Source organism: Tauraco erythrolophus, chromosome 1, assembly GCF_009769465.1.
Source record: "Tauraco erythrolophus isolate bTauEry1 chromosome 1, bTauEry1.pri, whole genome shotgun sequence".
In the NCBI taxonomy this organism is placed as follows: domain Eukaryota; kingdom Metazoa; phylum Chordata; class Aves; order Musophagiformes; family Musophagidae; genus Tauraco; species Tauraco erythrolophus.
The window spans coordinates 130,124,277-130,140,808 of NC_141465.1; the positions used below are offsets into that span (position 1 = coordinate 130,124,277).

Below are 16,532 nucleotides of genomic sequence, written 5' to 3' on the forward strand. Positions count from 1 at the left end.
TTACAGTTTATCCAACCAAAAGGGATTGCTTAACTTTTTCTACACTAAAAAAAAAATCTATTAGAGGAATTAAATTTTGCCATTTGATAGCTGCGGGTACACAGGCTTGACCATCTGGTAATCCTAGTGTGAAAAGCAATCCAAATCCTTCTCTGTCTTCTCCAAGGCTCAGACATGCCCTACCAGTCAGACGAAGGCTTTCCAGATATGCACTGCTCAGTAACACATTCACAGTTCATACAACAGCAAGCCCTAAATCCTGCCCCAGAGGAAAGCAGGCGCTTCGTTCAAGATGCTTTGTTCTGGCTGTCAAGCAGAGAAAACCTCTTTAGCTGACAGATAATTGTTCATGTGCTGGCAGGGAAGGACTCACAGCAGATTGTTTTTGAAAAATTATTATAGGAAAGAAAGATCTGGGATAATTGTGTATTGTACACCACTCCTTATCTCCTCATTTCTAAAAGGAAAATAAGTCTCTAGAACCCATAAAGACCTGGAGTACAAGCATTCATGTGAAAAGACACATACTCCTGACACCTTGCTCCCGGCTTCACATATGGAGAGGCCAACGCAAACGAGTTACTGTATTAAAGCTCAGACCAACTCTCTCACCTCTTTTTCATTGAATGGTGACACCTGCCTTCATCCTCTGCTTTCTGGATAAACCACCAGTATCTTCCACAATTCTTCAGTCTCCTGTGGTCTGTTCCTATATCCTTGTACCTCAGGGCTTGCGTTTGCTCCTGAACATGACTGCTTGGCTATAAGTTGGGTGATAGTGTCCCAATGCTGTAGAAAGCTTGTAATTGGTGACTTCTCTGAAACTAAATTCCACATCCAGAATCACTGTGGATGCCACTACACTGAGCTCTGTGCTACGCATGAGTCCAAGCATGGACAAGATGAGCAAAGACAGTACAAACACAGATTGTCTAATCTGTGACCTTCAGGGACAGTAGGGTTAATAATAAAATGCCTACAACCACACTTCTGTAACTTCAAAAAAATTAATGGTTTGAATTAACCCATCATTACTGGAGGAGGAAAGTAGCTTTCTCTGCATGACTGCTGAATATTGTCCCTCTTTTCCCGACCGTTGCTTGCAGGGGTGGGTACAAAGCGAAACAAAACAAAGCAGAGAAGCTGTCCCCGGGTTTTGGCTGCAGTTATTTGAATTACTGGAGGCAAATCACTGGAAAGGTTTAATCCTGTGGCACCAGCTTCAGTGTAGGTGGAAGCAAGGAGAACTTTGGCATGTATGCAGTTTAAAGGGTGGGAGCACACTGCGGATCCCCACTTGATGACTTCAAGGAGAGAAAAATACCCTTTCAGTTCATCCACCTTCTGAAATCCATGCTGTGAACCCGGCAGCAAAATCTGACTTTCATACTGCATAAAAAAATTTAAAAGTAAATGCCTTCTATAAAAAGAATATCGTATACAAGACCAGCATAATTGAGTGATGTCATTTATAAGGCTGATATCACTCCACTTGCTTTGTTTTATTTCATTCAACAGATGTCTCTGCGGAAGGAAAACAACCAAGCTATTTTTACCATGGAGATGATATCTGTCAATGATGACTTTTTCAATTATTTATGTGAGGGTGGGGGTTCAGAAGTGATGACAAAAGTCCAATCTCTGGAATATAGTCTTCTCTACCTTTCCTTAACAAACATAGACTTTTGAGCCACAACTACTATGCTAAAATCACATAGGAAAATGTTATTTCTAGGATGCTTTTATCTGAAAAAAAAAACCCACACCAAAACCAAAAGCAAAAACTCACTAGCTTTGATTTATGAGCAGGATGCTCTCTCTCCCAACTCCACTACACAGGTTGTGGGATTTCTTCTTCAGCATCTCCAAGCCTACAGCAGCTCAGCCTCTAAAAATGCAAACTGAATTTAACTTTCCTTAAACATTTGGATAAAAGCTGTAGCCAGTTACGAACTTCTTCAGGAACAGCCCAGTTCTACGTGCAGCCAGAGGCAGGGCACTCAGGTAGCTGAACTGAGCTGCCCTCAGGGGCAGAGCTGTGGCGTGGTCAGTCCAGCAAGTAGATGGTGTCACCTTCGCGTCTCCTCTGGTAGCTTTTTGCTGTGTCCTTTCTTATTTTTTTTGTTTCCTCAGTACATTACAGGACTCGCCTCCGAAGCCATGACAGGGCCTGAATGTAAGTAGTTGTACTTCTATCAAGAAAATATTACCCTGGTGGCTTAGTACACATGCAGTTCCTATATATGGACTCCAACAAAAACCATAGTCACTATGGAGTCCAAATGTCTTCCACCTTTTTCTGCTGAGGAGCTTGTTCAATAAGTCTTCCTCTGTCAGTTATCGTTTGTGTGCCTCTGTTCTTAGGTTTGCATTTTAGTGAATTACTGTGACACTGGTTCTGAGGCCAAGTCAAAGTTGCTGAAGCACATTATTTGAAATCAAACGTATCCTAATACATGCAGATCACAGGAAGAATCCTAAAATCTTATAATGGCCATATTAATGACAAGCAATTAGGAGCTACATAACTTAAGATACCTGAAGTGTTGATTCTCATTAAAGCTAGAATGACCTGAGCTGAAAGATCAAGGTGATTAGAGAGTATGTTTGGTTTTTCTTTCCAGAAAGTTGAGCATTTAAAAGTACTGAAGCATAATAATACAAGATTAATAAAATAGCAATTAGAATATCGACAATAATAGTAACAATTGTTGTAGAACAGGAACTGAGTCTACTTAAGAGTGTTAAAATCTCACATCCAGCCACAGCACGAATGGGCAAAAAAAGATTAACCCTTAGCGGGGAATTCAATTGCCAGTTATTCCATTTCATAATCTCATTTAGGAGGACAAAGTGCCTGAGAAAGCATTAGTTATCTTTACAGAAATTACTTTGTAGAAAAGTATCACCTCCTGTTCCTTTTTTGGAGGTTTTAATATGTTAAATCACTTGCAAAATGAAAAGACAGAGAGATAACCATCTATTTCTTGCAAAAGACAGAGAAAGTCATTTGTACAAAATGAACCTGGACTTTTTTCATCAGCTGGTCCTAATAAGCAAAGTATATTTCAGATTTCATCCATAGTATCAGCAAAACATCTCAGGCAGGAGAAAAATGTTATATATCCTGTAACTCCTCTACCCCGGAGATACCGTTTTACAAGAATCTTATTCAGCCACTATTTATGAGCTTCCTTTTTGCCACATGGTACATAGTGTAGACTGATGCTCCATCTTTCCACAAGAAACAAATAAAAAAGAAGTAAACAGCAGCTGCAGGCACCGAAGCACCATTTCACTCAAGTGTGATGCCTGAATCCAGTTTAAACGCCTCAACTGTGGGAGGTCACAAACTCCTCTTACTGATAGGCAGAGAGTGGGAACCTTCCCATGAAAGATCTTGATTCAGAGGGAAAAATTTTGTTTACCCTGAGTTTGATAAGAAACTTAATTAGTTGAACCTACCTTTAGAGACTTAATTGAGAACTCCAAGTTAAAAAAAAAAATCCTGCTGTTATCCAGTCTCTGCTCTAGTGTAAACTGTACTCTAGAGCTGAGTGTCCTCTTCCAAAGGGACCGTATAGCAGCTATGGTCCTAACTTAGGCTTCTTCATTTACTTGAAGACGGTCATAAGAATCCAGGAAAGTCTAAACCCATCATGAATTATGTTCTGGAAACATTTTATTGAATTTTCAAACAGAATCAGAAATTCAGTTAGCAGTTAGGTACTTGTACTGAAATTGCAGCAAGGGTAAAATGAGCTCATAACATAACGAAACTAATACTCTTCAATATATTTGCTCCTAGCAGTCAGACTGAGCTGCTGGGTAAAAAATGTTGCCATTGCTGAACCTCCTCAGGTTGGGACAGTGAGCTGCCTTTTGTCCTCAAAGGACTGAAAAGTTAAGTTCCAACTCATCAAATCTTTTTCCTTAGTAATGCAGAAGGGATTGACATTTCAAACTGAATTTCAGAATTGAAGTTGAGTTTGCGGAAACAAAAGTTAGTATGCCCTAATTTGTAAACCACAAGGGAAAAAAAAAGAGAAAGAATAAAGCTGATGGAGGTGCTCTCAGAACCATTTTAGGCCGAATAGTACGATTTTTTAAAATTCTGGAGCAGGAGAAGCAAAATCCTAATTGATTGATTTTGATTTTGTTAGGTTAAATGTTAAAGTTGAAAACAATTCTGGAGAAATATGATGAAAAAGCACAGCAGAGGGTTAAGATAGCAAGCTACAGATTGGATCAGCTTGAAGAAATACAGATAACTGTATGTCTTACTGCTGAGTAGTCCTGAATTCTTTAATACAGACATTTAAATGAACCTGTAAACTTCTCACTTAAACCAGCCATATTACACGTAAAAGTTTTCCTTCTGTTAGGCTCCTTATTCTTTGGATGGTACTCTTCAGACAAAAAGCATTCTTTCCCCTTTATGCTCTCTTATAAAGAAAATCAGGTCTGGAAAGGAGTTTGAAAGAAAACCAAATCTAATTACATATCTGTTACAAGGTCTGAGTCACAGCAGCAATTAGTTGAATGGAGTTACCTTTCAGTCTAGCCTACAGCTACCAATTTAAACAACAGACAATTTAGAATGTTGCTTACCTTATAAATGTAATTACATATTCTAAAGAAGATTCAATCTGGCATAAATACTAGGTATATAAGTGACATCTTGTATGAATCTCGGCACTAATATTCAGAATTTCTAAATCTGCTATGTGCTACTGATGGTTATCACCACAGAATTACTTATCTAGCTAAAACATCTTGTATGAATTATGATGTTAACTTTTAAAAGTAAGTTTCGCAACATAAAGCAAACTAAAAAGTCGAGCAAAGCACTCATTTTTTATTTCAAAAAGGAAGAAACCGTGGTCTTTAAAAGGCAGAAAAAAGTGTTATGAAAATGACTGTATAAAATGGTGTTGTAGGGTATCACCATATTATTCAGTGACTCCAGAGCAGACGTGCTCCTTTTGTAATGAGGAAAAGCACTTTTTATAAGGTCTTTTCCAACTGAAATGGTGGTATGATTCCATGATTCTATGATTCTGTCCCTAACTCAGGCCTATGAGACTCAACTACATTAATAAATGCTGGTTGCCTCAGGTCTTCAGTGCAACACCAGAGCCATCTCAAAAACTTCTACTTATGCCTCTGTGATAACTCCAGGTCCCCCGTTGTTTTCAGTGGAAACTTACCACAGGAAACAATTCTGTTGATGATGTGCAAAAGGGGACGGAGTTGTCTCCTTGTTCTCATTTAGCAGTGTTGGCTCAGGAGGTCTAACAGGAGCAAAAAGCAGTGAAAAATGGTTTTTCACCACTGAAATGAGCAGCTGTGACTCAGAATATATGAAGGCAACAGCCTTCTTGGGTTAGAAGGTATCATTCTCACTGAGTCAACTTTGCTTATAAATCCTTGCTGTCCCTGTTTTCTGGATTAGGAACGTGGAATTACACACACTCTCCAGAATGAGTAGACGTGTTTGCATGAATAAGCATCATGAATAAACCTTGAAATCACACACATTTGAAACGGAAAGAACTTGAACAAATCCCTTCTCTTGAGAAGACACAGTCTGCTTGGAACACAGCATGTAGCTATGTTCATTTCTCTTATGTTTGTATTATGGTCACACGTGAAATTAACTATGTGAAGCAGTATATATCTATAACTGGTGATGTAATAATTACAATTTAAATAATAAAAATAGAAAGCAGGTTACAGTAATATTCATGGCTTAAATCAGCAATTCGTTCTATCTAATAAAGCAGGCAAAATAGTATGAAATAGAATTAATGAAAAGTACTGCAAATTACATATTACAGTGACTTCTGGCAATTTTCTAACGGATATAGGCTAGGAACTGAAACCTAAGAGCAGCAGGGCAATAAAGCAGCTTTCATTTATATTTCTGCCTTCTTCGTCACAGGCTGCTGAAAGAGCTGGAAAGAGTCTGGTGTAACTAACAGCCTTGGGCTTTGTAGCGTACAATGGCCACCCAATGCTACTGGAAACTTTGCAGGGCTGTGGGTTGCTTTCCCACAGAGTTTGCAGTTGTCTTCTACAAAGGCTTTTGCAAGGGAATCTTCTTAAAGCTGGAAAAAAAGCCTTGAGGGTTCTATAACATCTGTGGCATTTTTATATTCTGTAAAGTAGATGATACAGAGAGGATGAGTGTTTCATCCAAGTAGTCGTTAAGAGATGTTTTAATCATACATTGAATTATTGTTAGTGTTTGTAGAGCATTTCTTTCCTCACCTATGGAAACAGCGCAGCTTGAATTCTCTGTGAAGAACTTATTTTAATTTTATGAATGTTTCTTCATAAAATTATAATGACCCAGGATTCAGGCTTGAGGAACAATTGGCATTTTTCCCATTGAGTAAAAACTGAGCTCTTATTGCTAGAGGTTCCCAATATTATTTCTACCGGAGCTTATCTACCAAATGGGTTAGCAGAGAAAGACGTTTATCTCTCTCCACAGACAATTATTGTCATCATAGAATCATAGAATGTTTCAGGTTGGAAGGGACCTTAAAGATCATCTCGTTCCAACCCCCCTGCCATGGACAGAGACACCTTCCACTACACCAGGTTGCTCAAAGCCTCATCCAATCTGGTCTTGAACACCTCCAGGGATAGGGCATCCACAACTCCTCTGGACAACCTGTTCCAGTGCTTCACCACCCTCAACGTAAAAAATTTCTTCCTTATGTCTAATCTAAATGTCAACGTTTTCTAGAGTTGATCTGTATAGTTCGTTGTTCACCGTAACAGTTTAAGGCTTTGCATTCCATTCCAGGTTATTTCTTCTTCGTCTCCCAGACAAAAAAAATGAGCATTTTCTAATACAGTCATTTCTTCCAGTAAGTACATGAACGCATTTTCATAGCCCATCTCAACCATCTGCGTGGATGAATATTGCCTCCAAAGAAAACTCTCCAGCTGAAAAGGCTCACAGCTGTTGTCTGTATTCACCACTTGGGTTTCATTTTTACATGGCATATTTTTTCTGGTTAGCTACCGTTTGAAAGGTGGTTTTGCTGATAAAAGGTGATAGAGGGTGTCCTGGGATTAGATCACCACAGAAAAAAAAAAGAAATAATTACTGCTGGGCTATATAAGGACACAGAGCTTACTGACAGAACAAGGTCCAGCAAAGTAATGTAAGAATCACAAACACATGTAATTCCTCTGTGAAGGATGACTGTTTAATCTAATTCTCAGCAATATTTGACTGATCCTGACATTTTCTGTTGATAGAAATATTACGTAAATTACAGCTACCACCATCTATATTAATTTAACAACAAAGGCAATTCATCTGAAGACTAAATAGATCAGTACAGTTCCAGTTTTCTTCTTTGGAAAGACAGTTTCTGAATGTAGAGATTAAGCCAGAATTACCAGAGTGATTTCATGAGAAAGCAGCGAATGAGTTGAAACGTGAGCAAAAGTACATCTTCTGATGTATGTGGAGATGAGTGTGCACAACAAGCTCCACACACAAAAATTTTAAAAGCTTCCACTGACATGCCAAATTTTGGAAGGCCTTTGGAAGACTTGGAGAGGTGAGAGAAGATAATTTTTACATGTATTATTTTCTTACATGGAATGTAAAACTATTTAATCCTCAAACCTGTTGCAAAAATGCAGAGAAGGTTTTTGCACTTTTGTGTTTTAAATCTTTTCAATTTTCTGTTTCCACCATGAATGTTTTCAAGCCACTTTTAAATAAATGTTTTGAGGAGGCCTTTTTTGCCTGAAGTTCTTACATGGAACTGTACAATGAAAGAAAGTGGGTTTATTTTTTTTTTCTCCTCCACATTCTTAAGTTTTTTGGTGTTGACTTTCAATGTCCTCTGCATAATTTGTTTATTTATTTTATCATATTCTAAAATGTGGTGTGAAATTTAAGCCAGTGGTTAAACCAGTACTGGACAGAGTAACTCAGAAAAATCAACCACTGTAACAAACAAGGATCAAAAGGAAAAAATGACATGAGTAACAAAGGTGGTGAACAAGGAGGGACAAAATTACCGAGAATGCACTGATCAAGGGGTTCTTGCAATGAGCTCTAGTCAGTCATAAAAGTACTTTGACAGAGATCTCCTTCATTGTCTGCTCCAGATGAGTGCTCCAGACAAAAAGGAAAGACAAACAAAGCCTTAGGGAAAATAGGAAAAAACAAGTTTACTCAAGAAACTGAAGCTCAACTACCAGTCAGAAGCTCTTTTGCTATTGTTCTCATAGATAGTGTGAGAGAAGCACAGTTCCCTGAAACCTTAGCAAGAGAGTTACACATGGAGAGAATGTTAGTAATGCAGATCTCCCTGTCTTTCTTACATTTAAGTTTCCAGAATAACTCACAATAGAAAACAAAGTGTGAAAATGTATATTAAAATTATGTGAAACTACTGGTCTACCTTCAGACCATATCTGCTGCTGTCTCACAATATAACCCTGCTTCAAAATGTCTAAGAAAACACTTATTGCACAATAGCCTGAGTAAAATCTATCAGCAACAGCAAGGAAACATAAAATGATTTCTAAACAACATCACTTAGATTGTAACCTTTCAGATAATCGTGACATGAAGGACTCTTTTTCCTAAGGCAAATTCCCCTTCTTTTCCAGCTAGAAACATGCCTTTCTTGGGCCGTCTTTACTTTAATGCACTTGAAGTTAGTTCTTTAGAGGCATCCAGTCAATATTCCGTGTAACTCCAGCCTGCCTGTATTCTGAAGTCATGTGCACTACCACTTACATTTCATTCATGTTCTTTTGCATTCCTACTAATATCGTATTTTCCCTACATGGTTGGGAAAGTATGTTCAACCAGTTCTGGTTATGGTAGATAAGTAAATCGCAGAAGCCCTCTGCCAGAAACCTAAACAGGAGGAAGAGAAAGATAAACTCAGGCCAAACGTACCAAAGGTTATGAATTCCCTCAGAGAAATGGAAGCTAGAGAGACTCAGTTCCCTGAGTCCAACACTAAATTTCATGAGGCCTTTCTTCAGGGGTTACATTTCAGCATTGCATTTATAATTTTTTTCCTAATTACTATTATAACATGAAACACAAAACTGTCATGAATCATCTTACTCGTTGACTGGAGTCTGGCAGAGAAGTGTACCAGCTGGTTCAGAAGAAGGGGCAAGAAATCTGAACAACAATAAAATAACTTATCTAGTTTGTACTTTTGAGCCCATATTGGGAAATCATATGTCGCCTTTCCAGTTTTTTTCTCTTTTTTAAGTCCTTCCAAACTCTCAGCATCCATGGTGTTTTGTCACTGGGTTCCAGTGATGCACTACTGCTTTCAATAACATCTCCTTTCATCAGGCTTAGGAGTGTTGCCTTTCAGCCTCGCTGAAGACCCCTTTGGTGGAATGTGTAGGAAAACTTTGAGACAGAGAGAAAATCTATCTTCTTTACAATGTTTAGCACTATAGTCTCTTAACGTATGTATTTTCTAAAGGAAACAGCCTCAATCTTTAAAATCTCTCATCCTGAAAGCCTTGTTGCTTCTGCTTACTACTGACCTTCAGATAAACAAAAGCTGATGAATTTTCAGATAGGTACTGTAGTTTTGTTCTTGCTCTAGGCTGATAACATTTCAGACTCAACAAATAATTACAGAAAGGGAAAAAAAAAATATTCTTCTGTTTGTTTTTAATTTAACCAGGAATTGGTATTACCTGGTAAAGAAAGTGAGGAGAATAAAGTAACTTTTTTTTCTCTGGGAGAAGGAATTAAACAGGGCAAAATAAAGTCTTCCCTGATGAACAAGAAGAATTGATCAGCAAAGCACCTTAGTTATTTGAGAGGAAATATTGCTGAACATAGGAAAAAATCATTGAAAAACACCGGACAGTGGTTTCCGGCTGGTGAGGTATTTTACTAAAAGAGGCTCAGACAGAGGCTGAGTTGGGAACACAAAGGGAAATAGAAGACAGTGGCACAATTCCCTGAAATGATGAGGAAGTGGTCCTGGAGCTGGACTGGAAGCGAAGGATGGGGACAAGATCCAATGAGGACACCACTATAGTGGTGGGAAATCACCCTGCTGTGTGTAGGTCCAAAATCAGGTCCTATTATTATCTCAGCCTTTCTGCTATCATATTCTTCAATGCAAAATGTGTTGATGCTGCATTGATGTAGCATTGTTTTGATATTGCATTGCCTTAAACTTACTATGTAAAGGCAAACTCTCAGAGGGTACAGCAGTCAGCTGCTGAAAAGTGAAAGAAAGAAAAAGAAGGAACAAAACCTTGGAAGAAGATCTGGAAGATCTGAAATAATAAGGCTAGCAATTTTTTTTTGAGCTATGTCCCAAGGCATCCACTGAAAGATGTGCACTGCAAGAGAAACAGACAGTATTTCAATGAGAAAATGTCACTGGAGGAATCAGAGATGCAGGAACTCTATCGAAAAGTAGTGCTCCATAGATAAGTTTGATGCACAGCCAGGAACTAGCATCAAATGTCAGCAGTGGAGTGATTGCACATGTGTGAAGAAGAGATAGATCCATGGCAGATGCAATTTAGGCATAATAAAACTGAAATGAGTAAGACCAGAATAAACCAGGGAAACCCAGAAATGACTCATTGCTGTTTACCTTTAACAAGGAGAGACAAGAGGTGCTTCTGCTGGGGATTTTAGGGGAGTGAGGAGGATTGAAGTATTCTGTCCAGTCAATTGCAAGATCAGTGCCAAGGGGCTTAGTCCATTGAGGGTTAAGAACTCTGTGTAGTCTTTCGTTTTGAAAAATTATTAGTTACTTATTACAGTTATTATCTTTTTTTCTCCTTCCAACACAAAATCTTTTGTTGGTTGAACATTGCCTTAATCCGTGCAATGCTCAGGGCTTTCGCTTTGCAGTTTTTCATGTGCAATGTTGTAGTCAGCTTCTCCTCTTGACACATCCCACCAGTGTACCCCCAGTTGCTGCAGCAGTACTTCTAGCCCTTGTTTTCCAGCATTCGAACTGCTTTTCCTTCCACTCACCCTTTACCACTCCTTAGATCCTGGATTTTTGTTTATAACACTGTGCTAGGGATGAAACAGAGCTCAGTAGATAATACCAGTAAAACATATTTTTAATGTTGGCGTCTGAACAGCCATTAAGTATTGCCCCATAAGGTATATGCACAAAGCTTATTAGCTCTGCAATGTCTCTGACCGATTGGCGAGTGCTCCAGTCAGCTCTGTTGGCATAACAGGCAAGAAAAATCAATGGGGGAGGCTGAGAAGGTCCTGAGGAAACTATAAAATTACTTTGGAAAAGGTATTCGGGGAACACCTGGTGCACTGGAGAAGACACCCAGAACAGAATGCTCATCTAGGGATACCCCCACCACTTCTTTTCCTGGCTCACCATTGGGGAAACTTTTCCTTTTCTTTTCTCTCTCATTCCTTTTTTTTTTTTTTTCCTTTTCCATTGGAGCTGATGTATGCCACCAACTATGGACCAGGAAAAAAAAATAATCTTTTTTCATCTTTGTTTCATCATCCTATGTGAAACTGTATTCTGATGGGGGACAATCCATTCATTCATTATTTATTATCCTGTCAAGAAATCTTTAAAACATTTTTCTGTATTAAATGTATAAATTCTCCTAAAAACAGAAGACAGCAGACATTCTCCCCTAGCTTAAAACCATTAAAACCAATTACATAGCGACAAGCTACAGGTTACAATTAAATTTGAGCTCATCTTTAGGTTGAAAAGTATTGCATTTTCTGTGTGAAAATGAGTAAAATAAATACTCACTTAACTGTCAAAACTTTTGTGAAAATCAATCTATTTAAAAGATCATGTCAACACTTAAATCTAGCTGGGGCAAAATCTCAGGATCAAGTCACTTGTTTCGATCAGATGGCTAATGGTAATTAGATCTTCACAAATCCCCTGGTAACCAGCTCCTAACAACTTTGGAAAAGTTGGTAATTACCTTAAACAGTTCCTGACATTTAAATTGCTTGCTAATTTTGCTATGTATTATAGACACATGGCAAATTTACAGTGGATGTACTGTACAAATATTTGTTAATTGATCCTCACAAAATATCCCCCTAAGATGCATTAGTGACTATATTACTTCTATTGACATTTTCTGGTGAATCCATGGCATCAGTTCAGGTCTTCCAGAGTCACACCTACACTTCTAGGTCCATGTTCAGTCTTTCTTCGTGCATTTCTAGCCAAGTTTACCCCTGAGATGATCCCATAGTTTTGGGTCTCTTTTGAGGTTGATGATTCAGTTAGCTGTTCAGCTGGACAACTGAGAGTGTCTAATTTAGGGTGAGCTGAACTTGTTTCTCAGTTATCTAGATTTACTAGCTGATGGGGATCAAGCTCAGATGAAGACTCCCTGCCTCAAAGACTCAATGTATGTATTCTATCTCTTTTTCTTTTCTTTTCTTTTTATTTTTTTGTTCTTTTTTAATAGCTTTGCAGCACCTGCCTACACTGTGAAAGCTGCACAGGTCTCAGAAAAGAACCAGACCTAAGTGTGCAGTCCTTAATTTGTTCTCTTAAAAATTTTAAGCAACTAAAATAAAATGTAACAATTGATCACCATTGAAATAATGGGCTGATCTACCAGCTGGGCAAGAGGCAGACGTGCTGCAAACAGCTCAGTTCAGTTACTCACTGCTTACTTTTGGTATATTAATTAATTTAGAAGCAAGAACCAAGACAAAAACAAAGGAAAACAAATCAGATGACTTCATAGTCCTGCAAGCTCTTGCTCTTGCCTCATATCCAGGGTGTCTTGGCTGACCCTTCACAACAGCTTACTCCTCTTCCCCACGTTTTTATGTCTTCCTTCTGTTACATACAGAAGAAAAGGAGAAAAATAGCTGCTTGACCAGCATTAAAAATCCCATCTTTGCTGCTTTGAAGGATGGGATTAATTTGACCAGATGGAAATGTCTATAAGAGAGACCTACATCTCAGCTAGTCACCTAAGCTCTCTCTGGCAAATGGAGAGAAACTGGCACTTTCAGGACACAATTAATCTCATCCCCATGTAGATATTTAAACTAGGTCATATGAATCATGCTTTAGAAGAGACAATTCCTCTCTACTGACACTAAAGGGAGCCTGAAATCACTAGATATAGATGTTTACATCGGTTATGTCTGAAGTTAAGTGAGCTGAAGCCACCTGATTTCTTTAGATTGTTTTCTTAATTCAGAGGCAAAATGCCTTATATCCACTTTCCAATTACACACGTGGCTAGAAACCAGCATGTGGCCTTCATGTCCCCATTTTTAAGAACTCAAGCAGTACAAGAGATGTAAGAAAGTATCATGTGATTCAGTACAAAATCAGGTTTTCATAAGAATTTAATAACGTCTCAAAGGCACACAGGAAGTAGAGCATATGAAAGTCCTGATCAGCACTCCGACACCTTCTCAGCAAGAATTCAAGGTCTTGACTTCATGGGTCATCTAGTAGAAACGAAATAGTCTTTCAAAGTCTTAGCATTTCCGTTTTCTAAAAGAACTATGTAGTAAGATTTAATTTCTAATAAAACAACTTTTCATATAATGTCTAGTTGATAAGTTGTTAGTCATTATCATAGTCATGATAATCTAAGGATATAAGTGAGACCAAAAGCACATCTGCTGTTTTTTCAGCCACTGGAGATGGTCTAATAAAAGAAATAGTCTCTTCCACATAAGATTTGTTTCACTCAATTTATTAAATTTTTCATTTTAACTGGGACATCCCTATTTTGCAAGAAGATCAAGAGTTCCTGACTTTCACGTAGTGCTCCGCTAGAGATAGATTTCTAAATAGTGACTTAAACAAAGACTGGGTTTAAGGAGATTCATTCCTAACAATTTCTATTGTGATTGTTATGGCTAATTTTTCAAAAGTACTTAGCATGGAATTGCTGATAAAATTTACATTAATTTCTGAAGGAAAGAAACACACACAATGCCAGGTTAATGGAAAACAGATCCTGTCAAGCTAACTAACATGCTATCTTTTTTCAGACGGGATTATAAATTTGGCTGACAATGGTAACAATATTGATATAATATACTTCGACTTCTGCAAATCATTTGACATGGCGCTGCATGACATTTTATTAAAAACAAAATCAAAATGGCACACATTAAATGGATTAAAAAGTGTCTAACTGACAGGGTTCAGAATATAATTACAAATGGGACAGTTGATCAGCTGTGTTCAGCGGGATCCTCAGGGGCTGGTCCTGACCTAATGCTTTTCAAATGTTGATCAATCTGGGAGAAAACTCAGTCGCTTACTACCTACCAGATTCATCAATGACAGAAAAAAGGTAAATGGTAAATCGTGCAGAGACGGGTCATTGATACAGATCAATGTATTTTTTAAGACAGACAGCAATATAGTCTTAACGTTTGGAATAAAGCAAGAAACCCTTCCTCGTGGGCACTTCCCAGAGAGGTCTGCTGTTAAGCAGATGAGACTCTGGCTAGATAGGAGGCAGAACGTGAACACCCAGCAGAGCAACGATGTGGCTAAAGGAGCCAGTGAAACGCTGGACATACACACGATATCTTTAGTAGGAGCCAGGACATTTATTAGTGGAAGGAACTGGCGGATGAAGTTGCCAAGCCACTGGCTATTGTATTTGAGAAGTCGTGGCGGTCTGGCGAGGTCCCCGATGACTGGAAGAGAGGGAACATAACCCCCATTTTTAAAAAGGGGAACAAGGAGGACCCGGGCAACTACAGGCCGGTCAGCCTCACCTCTGTGCCTGGCAAGGTCATGGAGCAGATTCTCCTGGGAACCATGCTAAGGCACATGGAGAGCAAGGAGGTGGTGGGTAACAGCCAACATGGCTTCACCAAAGGCAGATCGTGCCTGACCAACTTGGTGGCCTTTTATGATGGGGTGACAACATCGGTGGACAAGGGTCGACCAATGGATATCATCTACCTGGACTTGTGCAAAGCTTTTGACACTGTCCCGCACGACATTCTTCTCTCTAAACTAGAGAGGCATGGGTTTGATGGATGGACCACTCGGTGGATAAGGAATTGGCTCAATGGCCGCACTCAGAGAGTAGTGGTCAACGGCTCAATGTCCAAGTGGAGACCGGTCACGAGTGGCGTCCCTCAGGGGTCCGTGTTGGGCCCGGCCCTCTTCAACATCTTTGTCGGTGACGTGGACAGTGGCATGGAGTGCACCCTCAGCAAGTTCGCCGATGACACCAAGCTGTGTGGTGCTGTCGACACGCTGGAAGGGAGGGATGCCATCCAGAGGGACCTCGACAGGCTGGAGAGGTGGGCCTGTACCAACCTCATGAAGTTCAACCAGGCCAAATGCAAGGTCCTACATCTGGGTCGTGGCAATCCCAGGCACAAATACAGACTGGGCGGAGAATGGATCGTGAGCAGCCCTGAGGAGAAGGACTTGGGAGTACTGGTGGACGAGAAGCTCAATATGAGCCGGCAATGTGCTCTTGCGGCCCAGAAGGCCAACCGCGTCCTGGGCTGCATCAAGAGGAGCGTGGCCAGTAGGTCGAGAGAGGTGATTCTTCCCCTCTACTCTGCCCTTGTGAGACCTCACTTGGAGTACTGCGTCCAGTTCTGGAGCCCCCAACATAAGAAGGACATGGACCGGTTGGAGAGGGTCCAGAGGAGGGCCACGAAGATGATAAGAGGGCTGGAGCACCTTTCCTATGAGGACAGGCTGAAAGAGTCGGGGCTGTTCAGCCTGGAGAAGAGGAGGCTCTGGGGTGACCTTATAGCGGTCTTCCAGTACCTCAAGGGGGCCTACAGGAAAGATGGGGAGAGGCTGTTCAGGAGGGCCTGTTGTGATAGGACAAGGGGTAATGGTTTTAAAATAGAGGGAGGTAGATTCAGATTGGATATTAGGAAAAAATTTTTTACCATGAGAGTTGTAGAACACTGGAACAGGTTGCCCAGAGAGGTGGTGGATGCTCCATCCCTGGAGACGTTCAAGGCCAGGTTGGACGAGGCCCTGAGCAACCTGATCTAGTTGGAGATATCCCTGTTCCTTGCAGGGGGGTTGGACTAGATGACCTTTGAAGGTCCCTTCCAGCCCTAACCATTCTATGATTCTATGATTCTATGATTCTACTTCTGCACGGGGCTGCAACTGCTCTGCGGCTGCGCGCAGCTGTGGCAGGCACAGATCAGGAGGCCTGCTGAGAAACTGGAGAGAGCTCAAAGGCAAGTCATCAGAGGGATGAGAGCTCTGGCAATCGTGCCTTGCAGTAAGAGATGCCAGGAGCTCAGTTTATTTACTTCATCATAGAGATGATTAGGTGATGCCTTCGCCGCAGCCTAGAGCTACTCATGGGGGTACGACCCTTTGCAGTGGACTCCTCAGTCCAGCAGATAAAGATGTAGCAAAAAACTGAAAGTGACCCAAAAGCTGGAAGCAGAGACTGGATTAATTCAGACTAGAAATATAGCACACACCTCCAAGAGACTAATTAACCCCTGGAATAATACATTTGTAAAGGTTGTGAGAGGTTCTCCC

At 40.0% G+C, this 16,532-nt stretch overlaps 1 protein-coding gene across 4 annotated transcripts in view; it reads right to left on the bottom strand.

Moving 5' to 3' along the window:
- Nucleotides 1-16,532, bottom strand: part of DLG2 (discs large MAGUK scaffold protein 2) — a 1,082,159-nt gene that overhangs the window by 791,855 nt on the left and 273,772 nt on the right. Inside the window, exon 4 of one of the 4 annotated variants that reach the window (XM_086614529.1) lies at nt 9,892-9,903. The exons of the other annotated variants lie outside the window; for them this stretch is intronic. Within the exon in view, the coding sequence (XP_086470655.1) occupies nt 9,892-9,903 (12 nt within the window). The remainder of the gene's footprint in view (nt 1-9,891; nt 9,904-16,532) is intronic. 4 annotated transcript variants of the gene reach the window in all.